Raw genomic sequence first — 15,100 nt, 5'->3', positions numbered from 1 at the left:
AATATGAAAACATAAATCAGTTTCATGAAATCCATGATTAATTTTACAGTTAGGTTCCAGATTTTGCTCTATTTTCAACCCTCTGTACAAAATTTCACTTTGCACTGGGGTGAATGGGTGTGTATGGGAGTGTGTGGTTAACACCCTGACAATGGTCCTGAACAATGGTTAGGTTTGAATGCTTCATTATTTATTCATGAGAAATTCCACTATCACAACTAGTCTTTATTCAGCCTCTGGCAGTATCTGTGTAAAGTCAAATGCCTGCTGATACTGTCGTTGGGTCTCGACAGTGCTCTCCCTACTTCTGAAAAACGACATTATAATGAATGCCTTCTGTTCTATCGTAAACATGGTGACAGGAAGCAAAGAAAATCAATTAGAGTATACACTGGTGTAAATGGAGCCTTGAATAAATCTACTGTGAAACATATCACCCCAATGATAAATGCTGCTGAACTCTTTACCAAAAATGATTTCTTTTTATCAAAAAGCGAAAAATTTGTCAGACTATTTAATTAGTAGACAGTTGTATTAAAATGAGGAACTTTAGATCATTTATGATTATTTATATCCCAAAATTAGTGATATGTGAAGCAAAAATTGAAAATGATTGCCAGCTGGAATGGGATGTGGTGTTTGCAAGCACATGGAAACGTGTGCTTTCTTTTCCCATGTGCATGCAGTTTACCCTTTACCGTGCATGAATCCAGACTAGCAATGCCCAGGGCAATCCACATGAATTATTGATTAAGCATTCATGTGCCTGGGAGCACGAGACTGACGCCTAGTCAACAGGTGGTTCAGGCGTGTCCATTGTTCAGGGCCATTGTCAGCACACACTCACATACACATCATTGGTTCCTGTGCAAGGTTCAATTTTTGTACAGAGGGTTAAAATTTGACCAAAATCTGAAACCTTACTTCAAAACCAATCTTAGATTTAATGAAACTGATCTATGCTTTCACATTCAAATTACCTTCAAACAAATTGAACACTATTCAGCTATCATTTATGTCAATGACAGTTTTATCGGATCAATAGTTTTTGAGCTATTAATGATCAAAAGTGGGAAATGTTTTTTGAAACACCTAGTACAAACAAAATGCAGCCGCCGCATTACCGGGGGCTACGACGCACGCAAAGCTGCACAGATTGTAAACGTCAAGATTCGTGATGTCGTATAGCTCTATGTGCGTGATGAGATGGCGGCGCGGTGACTTCAAGCGGCTGACCTATGAGATTATCCATCAGATTACTCTTAAAGATATCATAATGAATTCCTCTTGATTTCCGTGATGCTACCTCTCAGTGTTCTATATCTTTTATGGTCAAAAAAGGTCACTGAAATTTGCTGAGTTGATTATTGCATGATCTTAGATTAAAGGGCCCGTTCAGTTTTGGTCGAGACCTAATTTCAGCTTTCTAACATTTCTTTTTTTCGGTGAGATAATGAGAAAACTCTTATGAAAATATGAAAGAACATGATTGTACTTAAATAAGTAAGTTTATATTCGCTGAAAATTGGTTTTGAAAATGGCTGAGATATCCAAGACAGAGCGATTCAAATACAGTGTGGAACCCAACTTTTTTTTTGTTTTTGGATATTTCAGCCATTCCACACCCGATTTTTCATAAAATATAAGCTTTGAATTGCTCTTATAGGTATCTGTACTATTTTCATAAGTGTTTTTCTTGCAAGTACTCTTTCAAAAAAATCGAGTGAAAAAATCCAATATTCACTCTCAAAGGAGTGATATACAAAAAAGAGTGAATTTAGAGTGAAATTGGTTGTGAATTTTGAGTGAAAATGTCCATTTTTCACTTCGTTTTAGAGTGACCTCAGGGAGCACTCCAAAGTCTTCGAGTGATCCCTGAGGTCACCCCCAAAAGGAGTGAAAATGAACATTTTCACTCAAAAATTCACTCCAATTTTACTCTAAATTCACTCTTTTTTTGTATTCACTCCTTTAAGAGTGAATATTTTCACTCGATTTTTTTTTTCAGAGAGTATATCTCGCAAAAAGTTAAAAGCCTAATTCTCATCTTCACCAATATTGTACCATCCCCCCTATACTGTTTAGGTCACACTTTTATTTATTTATTTTCTTACCATCTTTGACATGCAGGATAATTTCGGTAGATATTCTTAATACTTTCTGAGAGACCAAATATATTACTACATGTGAGCGCAAGGTTGGTATAATATTGTCAGGTCTGATGGGGTTCTACTTGACTTCAGGCATTAGGCGTCAGTCACAGCTATAACATTATAAACGTATAGGCCTATTATCACTAATTATTATATTATTATTATTATTATTACTATTATCATTATTGTTATTATTATTATTATTGTCGTTTATTTAAAATGCACAATGCAGGGATCGCGGAAGGGGAGGGGCGTCAAAATAATGCCACTGCACCCCCCCCCCCCCAAAAAAAACAAACTATAGGGAGTATATTGGAAATACAGGGTATAATGCAATGATAAAAGTTCACATGGTCTTGCAGAACTGTCCATTTTTTTCTGAAATATACTTAGGTCAAGATAACCCATTAGAAATAATATATGACATAACGCCGTAACACAATTTCAATTAGGTTATTGAGAAAAGGAAAATAGAAAAAAAAAGTTCGCCGAAAGTAGTGTTAGAGCATAAAGCGAAAGTGATCTATCAATATTAATCATAATGCTACTTTTTGTTGTTTGTTGTTGTTGTTTTTGTGTTTTTTACACCATTGCTCGGGCGCGATCATTTCACCACTCAACAAGTTCATATTTACCCATTAGGCCTACCAAATGAGTCTTTCTTCCGTCCGTTTTTTCTTGTAGCGTGACATTTTGCCGATTGCGGCAAATCAATTTATGCTAATGATGTGCGTAAAAATGTTCTGATTGCGCGCACAAATTCTCTCGTAGGCCTATCGCGTGTTAAATCTCGGCGTAATATCGCAATCATCAGAAGCCACGCCCTCTTACGGCTTGTCGCGTAGGCTCTACACTGAAAAAGGTCCCTTACCCTATACTCTAGAGAGTTCAGAAGCTAGACTACTGAATATGGGGAGGGCCCTTCAGAACACTGCACATCTGCACTATTGTGGATACGATCGGATCTGAATTATTTTACTCTTTCATAATTTTATGTCTAATATAAGCAACACTGCATTTTCTTAGCAGACTGCGTTGACCAGCCAGATAAATTCCATTCGGCCAATTCGATCGCTTGCAAGCAGATTCCCCAATGGTGAAAGATCATGACTTTTGAGGCTGCTTCTTAGGTCTATGCTTTGACTTTAATATTATATTCATAAGATAAAAGTATTATATGATATACCGATTATTAGTAATTTATTGAAAGTGTGTGTGTGTGTGTATGTGTGTGTGTGTGTGTGTGTGTGTGTGCGCACTGTAGTAAAACTTCTGTCGTAGCGCGGCCCCCATAGTGTCATGAATTAAACTACTGGCGTATTTTATGAGAGCATGCAGAAATTATGTCGTCACTGAAGAAAATCTTCGTATCGTTATTGTTCGTAAAAAAAAAATGATAATAATAACAAATTAAAAAAAAAAACTTCGGTAACTAACCGTCCCAATTCTCTTCGTTCTTTAAAGTGTCTAAGATAATCGCATTATGGCTAAGACTTTATGCATATGACGGGCTATAAAGTATGTGTATAACGGTAGGGTGCATGGCCGTAGTTTTGTAGTTTTGCAGGCTTATAGGTTTTCTTGCCTCTAATGGTTATCTCCGACTCGACTGGACAGTGCGTGGACGGGCGAGGCCTCTATCTCGTATTTTGCGGCGCGTATGACGGCGCGGCCCACTTGCTCTCAAATCTTGATGGCGTCGACCACCACCGTATAACAGCCTCACCGAATCCTGTGTTCCATAGCAGAGCATGGACGCACTGTACTGGTGCGCGCGCACTCCATCTATGTGTGTGCGACCAGCTACGTGTCTGCGTAGACCATGTACAGTACCCGCGCCATTGTAGTGCGACGATATTGCGCGTCGTTCTCTCTGAACTCCAGTACAAAACGTATTGCTTGTGTACGTGCGTAACGAGGCTAGCGCTGTTACGTACGTACGTGAAGTATGCAGGCAGGCCAGGCAGCGTTATCATAGCATGCGATACTATCCGCGCGTTGGCTGTGAGGGCCTACTGAATTCTGTCGTCGCGTCCATCACAAAAATGGTCAACTCTGGACACAGGAAGAATTGATTTTTCCTTCAAGTCAGTTACACCAAACCAGACATCGTGTCATGTAGAACTGTAGCAGTTTTTGTTTGGCGGGCAGGCAATTTGCCTGGCATACATTTCGAGACGAATTCCAAACCATGTCCCTTACTCGTCAGTGCACTGCCACCGCCGTGTATCGCGAACGTACGTATTGATTGTGCTTCTGTGGTGGGTTGGCGCTTTTCTACTGGGCCTGTGCAACGCGCGGAATATTGGTGAAACAGTTCCTAAAAGCGACCAAGTCCAAGCGGCTGACTTCGAGTTTACCCTCTGTTGTCGGGTTATAGCTTTTGTGTACTACTTGTACAACACGGGATTTGGTATGTATAAGTGCATCTAAGGCATGAAAAAAGCAGTATAAATGTAAAGTTAGCCGTGCATTTTGGCATTACATTTGTAACGTTCTTTCTTTGTCGCTAAGTTATAACACACGTACAATGTGTGTACGGCGCTCGCACTTTGTGCTCTCTCCGCGCACTCGACTCCTCGAACGTCGTATTCACTGTGCATGTGTGCCTACAATACTGTACAATACACTATGCTGTGGTTGTACGTTAGCGAGTGACCACGCCACGCAGAATTAGACGCGAGGCGTGGGCACCCCAAGCAGGGCCGCTAGGAGTCATGTGAAAATTGGTACGGCGTTGAAAGATTACAATCTAGGTCCTGCTTTTACACCTTCCGTGGCCTTCTTGAACCCTTTCAGACTGTAGCAGTGTTAGATGAAATATGTAATATTAAAAAATGGTGAAAATGATTCCCGCTATAGTGTATTCATGTCAATTGTTGTGATAATGCATGAATAAAAAGTCCAGCGATGTATAGTTCATTGCGCCAGGCAGGGTGTGCTTCGCCTACCATCACAGACTACACACAGACAGTGCGTGCAGTATGTATGTTGGAGCTACGTAGTACAGCAGGTACGAGTACTCTAGGTGTGCAATGACAAGTTAATGACTAAAACTTCGCAACACAAGTGTTAAGAGCTAACAATTAGAGTGTGAATTATTTTACTTGCTTTTCAGACTAATGTATGTAGGTTAGTAGGTATCGAATTATAGAGATCTATCCAGACTAGAGCTAGAATTAAGGTTGGGTTGTACTTTCTCTTCTCTCTAAATAATATGAGCTAGTTCTCTTTACGAGATGTTCTAGTCCTTGGGCCTTTTATACATGTATAACAAATTTTTCCATCAAAATCAATGGTCAGAATGGTACACCCCTTGGTGTTCCACAGCAAGTTTTTCTATATGGTATTGGTAATGGTAACCTCTTTTTTCTCTTTCCATCAGCTAGTACCTTGCCTGGATGTTATACATCATTACATGTATTCTATAATCTTTCTCTTGTGGTTGTATTGTCAGTATGATTATAGTGTCTGTTTTAATGTGATGTCTGTGTGTGTTTGTATATGTGTTTGCGCATATTTTTTGTGCTTTGAATATCTCTTCCCCTAGCTTCCTATTGTTAGACTTTCTCTCTTTCCTTCTCTAACTTTTTTTTATTTCTCTTTAATACTGTTATTGTCGCGCCCACTGGAGGTGAGGGGAGACTAAGGCAGGGATCTCCTGCAGCGTCTGTCCGTCCGTCATCTGACAGTCGTCCGTCCGTCCGTCCCTCGTCTGTCCGTAACGCTACAAAAACTTAAATAACTCTTGCCTCTTGGCTTCAATTGCAATCAAACTTCGAGAGAAGAGGGCTGGCCACAGGTCATACAAATTTTCACATTTTACCATATATGAAGGTCACCTCAAGGTCATAGGTCACAGGCAGGGGTCAATGAACTTTAAAGACCAATGTTAAGTTTTTATGGCGCATTTCTATTATGGGTCATAACTTTTGATCCATAACTCCATTTGTGACCAAACTTGGATGGTAATGTCCCTTGGGGAGGCCCCGGATGGTCACCACAAGGTCAAAGGTCACAGGCAGGGGTCAATGAACTTTAAAGACCAATGTCAAGTTTTTATGGCACATTTCTATTATTGATGGGTCATAACTTGATCCATCACAAACTCCATTTTTGACCAAACTTGGATGGTCACCACAAGGTCAAAGGTCACAGGCAGGGGTCAACAAACTTTAAGGGTCCAATGTTAATCTGTTATATCTCTTTTTATCTGTTATATCTCTTTTTTATAAATCTGTTAGGGAATGTCCCATTTGCGTACAATTTCTTGAATGCGAACGGGCGAGACACATTATGGCACTTGCCTTGTTTTCTTATTTTCTGTTCTTTTAAAGTTTTAGGCCATTATAGGTCTAAGGTCAAAGGTCAAGTGAAAATGCTAAAATTTCACATTTCTCAGAAATGGTTTGTACATGTGCAAATCTTTGTGGAACTGAGAGTATACATGTAGGCCTACATCTGTCAAAATGCACATGTACATACCCCATATTCCACCTGACTGTGATTCTCATAGCAATTCTTGGGTCATGAGGTCAAAGGTGAAGCATCAAAGGTCAAGGTCAACCCTCTAAATGTTACCGGTATTTCCCTCATAACTACACTGTATGCAATGCCTGAATGTATTTTCTTGAATCTTAAGTGGGGGGCTTACACATTTGCCCCATAAAGATTCTTTAGGAAAGTTTTTGTCCAAAAGGTCAAGGGTCAAGTGAAAATGCTAAATTTCACTTCTTCTTCCATATCTCTATAAGTGTCCTCAATGTACTGTATCATTGTGAAACTTCCATATTTATGTAGGCCTACTGCCTGACAGTGAATTTTAGGGACATGGGATCAAAGGTCAAAGGTCAGGTGAAAATGCTAAAAAATTACTCAACTGTTTAACATTATATCTGTCATGTAGGCCTTCCAAAGTAGGATTGTTGATTGCCAGTTCTGATCATTATTGTTGTGTCATGTCATAGTCCTCATTCGAAAGGTTGATGGTCTAAACTTTCATATTGTACCTAATAATCTGAGTGAGGGCACCCTCAAATTTTGAGTAGGCTGCCCTCTTACATGTATGTGTATGTAATTATTTTCCAGTGGAAAAATGAACAAAGAAAATGGGATTCCAGATTATAAAATATACAGCTGTATATAGAATCTCATTGTACATGGCTCAGATACTTGGTACCCTATTAAATACAGCTGAAGGGCACAGTTAAAAAAAAAATGCTGTACATACCAAAATAATTGTTTTCAAAGATAAAAACTTACTCGTCTCATTTGGTCTGTCAACAAAAATTACTCAAAGAACCAACACAAACCATTTTTAGCATTTTTTTTGTTTGTTCATGATTTTGCTGAATTGCGGAGGATTATGGGGTGATTTATGATATATTTTACACGTACAAGAAAATTTGTTGCATGTGATATTTTAAAATATTTTTCTCCTTGTCCCTTTCTAAAATGAGAGAATATGCCAAAGAGTAATAAGTGATGAACTGGTAAGAGAAGGAAGTTTCTCATGACAACGCTTTCTGAACAATTAGGAGTTCCAATGCATGGTTTGGGGCCTGCAGAAAAGAGTTGATTATGCTCATAACTTGGGGTTTCCAAGGGTGAGGAAAAAAAAGATAGTGGACACTAACAGCTCACAGTTCATACAACTATTGTTCCTAAGTTTTGATACAGTGTTGGAAAGAACTCGTATTACAAACAGAGAAATGAAGCAAATCAATGAATCACAATCATTGAAATACACCTATTTTCTCTCTCATATTTTTTTTTTAGGCCTCCACCCGAAGGGTGCAGAGGCATTATGTTTTTGGGTTGTCCGTCTGTCCGCCCGCATTTGTTTACGCGATAATTTGAGTAATATTGAGTGGATTTTTACCAAATTTGGTCCAGGTGTAAAGTATGATAGGGCATTTTTACATGATGAGATTTTGGGTGAAATTGGCTGAGGTCAAAGATCAAAGGTCAAGGTCAAATCATGAAATTGTATCCGTTTACGTGATAACTCAAGACTGGATGAAGCAAAGTTTACGGGCAAGTCCAAGATAATGTCCCCTCAGATGCTCAAAATTCATCTTGATTTAATCAAAAAGTTATTGATATAATGTTGTAGCCAAAGAGTTAAATTATATATTTCCAGCAAAGAAAATATTGAATTATGCAAATTTATGCAAGAAATATGGCCTTAATTTGCATAAATTAAAAACAGACCTTACGTATGGGACAAATCAAAAATATTCATCTAAAATCAGTTGAGTTTGTCCTTGACCTAGTTCCTTTATGGACATGACCCCTGTATGAGCTACAGTAGTACAATTTCCAATTGGTAAGACAAGGTCAGCACATTAATTATGCAAATTATGCACTTTCCCAGAACAAAGTGTCCCATACGTAAGGATTTGAGTATGTTTTTTTAAGTTTTTTCTAAAGATATCTAACATTGACCAATCATACTTTAGGAAGTTCTAATTTATTCATTTTAACTCCAGATTAGCAAAACTAAATGTCAAAATTTAATTAGTCCTTCATCTTATAACTAATTAAAGTTTGCTTACGTATGGGACAAATGCCTTACATATGGGACATTACATGCAAAGTGAATGGGAAAACCGCCTTTTGACATGGATGCTATATGTCCTTACATTTGTTTGGTTAATGGTTATCTTTGCACCTATTCTGAAGGATATGTCTATATATCTGCCTCTCCTACTCAGTTGACCTCAGGGAGAGTGTAAGAACAGCATTATTGAGTCATTCTATGATTAAGAAAGGAAAATAAAGAATATTCATATGTACAGGTATTTTCTTATTTTCGTTACAGGCTGTGCAGCTGGCCTTCAAGTAGTTCAATTAACATTCCTCCTTTTAACATATTGATATTGGACATTTTCTTAATTCAGTTATCATTTTCCACTTTACCTCCCTACAAAATGACTTTGTCCAAGAGAATGGGATTCTCTGAGTGTCATTTTATGTAGGTGCAGTACACTGTTCAGCATGTACTACAGGCTGTACAGCCTAAAAAGGGAAATAAAAAAAATTGTGCTTGTGGCGCTCATCAATGACAACATTACCGGTCTTACTGAAAAGAAAAATCACTTGAGGTGACAGCAGGTAACTTTATCATTACTAGAGTTGATAGCAAAGGAAAAACCCTACGAGAATACTTTTTATTTTGATATGATGTTTAATATTTAAACTGCACACCCTCAGAATATGTCACGACTTATCAAGGTCATGAACATGATTTCCGAAAATCCTGTAAAATGAAGACTTTTGTAGTTTACATTGCCATGAACCACAATATCAATACTGGTTCTGTGGTTGGAGTGCTAAAAACACAAATTACACAAACAAATAGGGAATTCAATTTTCTTTTCTACTTTGTGTTTGAAGAGACAGATGTGCTCTGAGACACCTTCATCAACTCATACTTTGTATACACGGTCCCCACATCTACACAATTATCAACATGCATTCCAATTTGGTAGTGTATGATCAAATGAGGTTATTAGAATTTATCAAAATTGTAAGTTTCAGATCAGTGAGTTACTTAAGTGTTTCAAATCTAGAATTACATTTTCTCTTAAGATTTGAATGTACAATTAATGATAATCTTTCCTGTATCACTACACAAGCATGTACAAAGTATAAACACAAATTTTGTCGTCTTTGGTTTCATAGACCTGAAGCCAAGCAATTTGAAAAAGAAAAGCCAGCATTGTACATACATTTGTCTATCTCTTTGTTCTACCACAGCTTTTAAAATCTAAAAGTTTCATTAAAATTTGATTGATTTTGCAGAAGCTAAAATTCACATGGCAAAACATGATGATTACAGAGCAAAATGAGTTACTCTTGTTGTTGTTGTGTTTTGTGCTGCATTTCAAACAACTGTAAAGCTCTATAAAAACTTACACAACTTGCAAGATAAGCCTGGAACTACTGAAAGTACCCACTTCAAACTGTATTTGCAAATTACACTGTACATGACATTTGATTTTACAGTTGAAATGATCAAGACTACAAATTAGTCATGGTACATGTGCACGTATGCTACATCAAGGTCGCAAGCTAGAATTCACACATTTTTTTTTTTTTCATTTGATAAAAAATATTGACCAGAGTATTACAAATGGGCTAGAAATAGAGTGTCAGTATATACTGTCTGTATGTGTAGACATCATGAGGACAGTGTTAATGCATGGCGGAATCCAAACTAAGACATTTAATTGTAAATTGGTAATTACTTTTATTTGTCTTATTTTAGCTTTTGTTAGGTACCTGAACCGGGAAAGTACCCACTTAGAAGTCTATTTCATTTGTTACATGTTGTAGTATGATTTGTGGAACTGAATATGACACTATGGGGAAATTTAAAGTCATTCCCATGAATACACTTGTGCACTAAAGACAAATGTCCCATACGTAAGTTGAGCCATGTCCCATACGTGAGGTGTACTTTCGTTAATTAAACCAACTTCATGAAAATATGCTTTATTCTTTTGCAGTGAAACTTTGCTGAAAGATACAGTACTTCAGTATTGTACCTTTCTTCACTTCTAAACAGAACTTGATCAGTAAGGTACTTTCAGAGAATTTTCAATTCAAACTTTATTTTGAAAAATCCAGTTTTTCTCTGGTCCCATACGTAAGTTGCAATATATTTTTCTTAATAGAATAATTAACCCAAGGTCAAATGACATCAAACTTCAACACAATATTCTTTTCAGGGCTACCAGTCCTCCTGATGATAAACAGTAAAATCCAAGTGCTCCTTCATTACTTTTCAGGGGTTTGAAATCTCTGAATGTCCCATACGTAAGGTGCGCGATATCTTGGACTTGCCCTTACCAAACTTTGTTCAAAGATGACAGATGATAGGGCAATTACATTATAAGTTTTTTAGTGAAATCGGCCAGAGGTCGAAAGGTCAAAAGTAAAGATCAAATCCTAAAATCTATCTGTTTATGCAATTTAATTCAAGACTGGATGAAGCAAATTTCACTAAACTTGGTCCAAGGATGATATTTGATGGGACAATTAATTTATTAGTTTTTGAATGAAATCGGCAAGAGGTCAAAAGGTCAAGGTCAAATGCTCAACATTTTACAATTTTCACCATATCTATGCAATTCCTGAAGGTATTTTCTTGAAACTTAGTGTAAACATGTGTACACCGTGTACTACCAAAGATTCTCCAAAGAAAGTTTCAGGTCATGAGGTCAAAGGTCAGGTGAAAACATTAAAGTTTCACTTTTTTCTCAATATCTCTCGAATGTTTCAAGGTATCTTCATGGAACTTGGTACATGTGTATGATGTACTGACTGGCAGGGATTATCGAGGGAATTTAGGAGTCATGGGTCAAAGGTCAAGGTCAACTCCTCTAAATTTTATTATTTCCCTATAGGAGAACCATGCATTGTGGCAGAGGCATATCAGTCGCCATAGCAACATTTCTAGCTTTTTTGTTTTGTTTTGGTGTCCATGTGTTCTGAGCGAATCTCTACATGAAGCTGGACTTAGTTTTCATAAACATTGAATATATTTAATCGAACTATTCAGCTTAAGTCCAAGGAGTAATGAATATGAATGAAAAATGATGCAAACTCTTTATATGGCTTGATTAATTTTCTGAATGAGTCAACATTTTTTCATTGGTGTCCAGTGTGGACACAAAATGTTACATTGTATAAGCAAATCAAACATGCAGAATGACATCCTCTCCTTCCAATAATAGGGAATGTTTGATTAATTTGTACATTTTGGTTAGTAACAGTTTTGAAAGGTTTTAATGATTCAGTTATTGATCTTATAAATTTACCAAATGTGTATTGATGTGGCTTAACAAGACACTTATATGAGCGTGACCATTGCTTTCCATTTCAAAAATTTGCAAAATTAAAACACAAGCCAACATTCCATGTTTTACAGTGTATGGCAAGTTGTGAGGGTATGACATGCTCACCTTGCCATTTGCATACTGTTCAAGATCTGTTTCCCCCGAAAATAGCGAAACTTCAAAATGCTACAATTGTATTACCTCTTATTTTTCAAACCAATTTCGATCAAAATTGTACCATGGAGCTCATAATCTGTTTTACTCTTCCTTATCAGACTTTAATATTTGGACTGGGTTTCTTCTGAAATAAGAGTATGTTTGTTATCATTTTTATTACCTTCTCTCTCTCTCTCTCTCTCTCTTTTTTAATGGTCTTTATGTACTTTATGGAAAATCTTGCAGGAACTGTGCGAGAACTGTAGCCCAACACCATGGATGTCTCATGGATTAAACAGGAACCTTTTGAGGAAGGAGAGCAAGGGGAAGGCGATGGAGGAGAAATTGAAGGCAGGAAAAGTGACATAGAAGGAAATGGAGAAGATATTGGAGAAGACGATTTTGACCTCGTGTCGGCAGAAGTGACAACCGGAGAACTGGTGCCAACTTTTTTGTCGCCAGCAACATCACCAGAAGAAGAAATGCAAGGTAAATCATCAAGTTAGAAGAGAGGAGGCTCTCAAAGAGGCCACTTGTCACTGTGTCTGTTTTTCTCTTAATTTTCTGGACTGTAATCTTCCTCTCTCACTGGCAATTATGAATTCATAGGATATCACTTGCATTGCATGCTTGTGCATGTGCAAGTGTATTTGGTAATCAAAGTTGAGGATCGTTTGGTCCCTCATGTAAATATATTATTGGTGGCTGCAGGGAGGTGAGTCTCACCTCCCTGGTGGCTGCGTGTTCATAGAGTACTTCTTTCACTTTTTTTTTGTTCTCTTTCAAAGGATAGTTTGTTATAATCATTTGTTGTCCATCATACATTTAGTTACATTTTCAGCTTCACATTGCAAACCCCCAGATTTTTAACCAAATTTAGCAGGGAGCATCCATACATTTGTAGGTGGATGGAGTCTTACTTTAGTTTCAAATTGACACCATGCCCCACTTTGGGGCCCTTGGTGGACCCAGAACCCGAAAATTAATAGAATCTTTGAATCAGATATATTCCATTCAGCTACTTGCTTTGGATACTGATGACATTGTTAGTTCTGTGTTTCCCACACACTCTCTCCCTAAAGCTGAATCCAGAGTTATCTCGGGGTTTGACACTAACATTATATGATGGCCTGATTGGGCCGTTTGAAATCCTAAAATTTGATATTTTCTTTGCCCCAAAATAACAAGAATATATGTTTTACAACATTCCATGTTGAATCCTCGTGTACTGTTGGGCAGTCAATAGATAACCTTTTTGGAAATTTGTTGGCCCGACATCATTTCTGCTAACATTTAGCCCTGTACTGTACATACAGTATGTTACCTATTTTTTTCCTGTTCCTTCTTTTTTAATTATACTGTGTACATAAATCCAGATGATATAGACTCTGACGGATTCATTGAAGTCGACTCTCACAGTGAAGGCTCAAAAGTACTGGTGGAAGAGGGAGATTTCCCTTCAGGATCTGAAGACCTATCTGATGAAGAAGGAAAAGAAGAAGCTCTTGGAAATTCCAGCACAGCTCACATGCTGCCTAATAACTCTGTTAACATTGATGATATTCCTGGCAACAGTATAGATACTCTTGGAAATACTGTTGTAGTTCCTGGTAATGCTGTTCACAACAGTGACAGCAGTGCTGATGAAGGGGAAGACGACAACGAATTGTACATTACGTTCGTCCGAAGGGACACTGGAGGACAGGCTTTCAAGTGTAAGGAGTGTTGCAAATGTTTTGCTCGCAGGTCTGATATGATCCGACATGTTGTGATCCACATGCGAGAGGAGAATTCTACCAGCCAACCTAATCCAAAGAAATGTGCTACTTACACTGCACTGAGTGGACGCTATTGTCAGCACAAAAAGGGTAATGTCCATGAGGAGCGCCCTCCAATACCAGAGTTATCAAAGCTAGTGAGTGCAGCTGGAGAAACGCCTACATCTTTCCGTTGTCACAAGTGCTCGAAGGTTTTTGGTCTCAAGTCCTCCCTTCGCTTTCACCTGCTTGAGCATGGAATCAAGATGCAGAGCGAAAATATGAATAAATGTGATGTGTGCAAGAAAATATTTGGGAGGCCCAGCAAATTACAGAGACATTTAGCAACTCGCGCACACCTTGAAAATGTTCAACAAGCTGCACATGTACAGGATACAGTCAGAGGTAACTACTTTAAATTAGTTTGTGAAGCATGCTAGTTGTACAGAATTAACAATTAACTTTGTTTTGTCATGCAAAATTATTGACGTTCACGGTACACAGAGAAAGAGACGTACCTGAATGGGTCAGCAATAGTCAAAATGTATTGAGCTCTGCCTTGATTGCTCTGTATATCTTCATATAAGTTTTACAGTATATTAAAACAAGTGCACACTACATTGGACAAAAAAGGTGAATAATACTGTGATACACACAGTTTTTGTACAGAAAGAGAAAAGATATTGATAAAAGAAACTCAATCTTCCTATCGAAGTCATTTTTGTGGGCAGCATAAAAAAAAATGAATTTAGGCTGCAAATGCATGGACTCTTGTCTACATTTTGGGAACCTGGTATGCCAGATTCCTTTTATATCAGTTGATACCATGGGATCCTTGTACAATGTACACCAAATTCCAGTAAGGAATGGGTTTCATACATGTAATCGGCATTAACCCATAAACTGCTACAATGTACATGTGTATGGGGTCCCTTTAGTGACTGAAAGAATGTTGGTACCTTTTATTAAAACATCAGCTATTATTTTTTTAATTCGGGTCAATGAGCAAGAATCAAAGTAAACTACAATTAAATGCAGGGTTCTTGAAAAGCGGTCAAATGCACTGTGCCTGCAGTACTGGTATTTAAAGGGATGGTACAGTATTCATGGAGATAAGACTTGTGAAATAGTACAGAGCATACCATTTTAACCCTAAAAAGACATTTCGTGCGATTACTCTGCGATATGC

At 37.7% G+C, this 15,100-nt stretch overlaps 1 protein-coding gene across 1 annotated transcript in view; it reads left to right on the top strand.

Annotated features, from left to right (window-relative positions):
• The first annotated feature begins 11,929 nt into the window (after nt 1-11,929).
• Nucleotides 11,930-15,100, top strand: part of LOC139731269 (uncharacterized) — a 32,264-nt gene continuing 29,093 nt past the window's right edge. Inside the window, exons 1-2 of the mRNA XM_071642155.1 lie at nt 11,930-12,643; nt 13,531-14,316. Of these exons, the coding sequence (XP_071498256.1) occupies nt 12,430-12,643; nt 13,531-14,316 (1,000 nt within the window). The 5' untranslated portion in view covers nt 11,930-12,429. The remainder of the gene's footprint in view (nt 12,644-13,530; nt 14,317-15,100) is intronic.

The sequence above is a fragment of the Diadema antillarum genome, unplaced genomic scaffold (assembly GCF_040938485.1).
Source record: "Diadema antillarum isolate AM-2024a unplaced genomic scaffold, OU_Dant_1.0 seq00000367_RagTag, whole genome shotgun sequence".
Classification (NCBI taxonomy): domain Eukaryota; kingdom Metazoa; phylum Echinodermata; class Echinoidea; order Diadematoida; family Diadematidae; genus Diadema; species Diadema antillarum.
The sequence above is the reverse complement of the archived record's forward strand: the minus strand, read 5'-3'. Positions and strand labels throughout refer to the sequence as shown.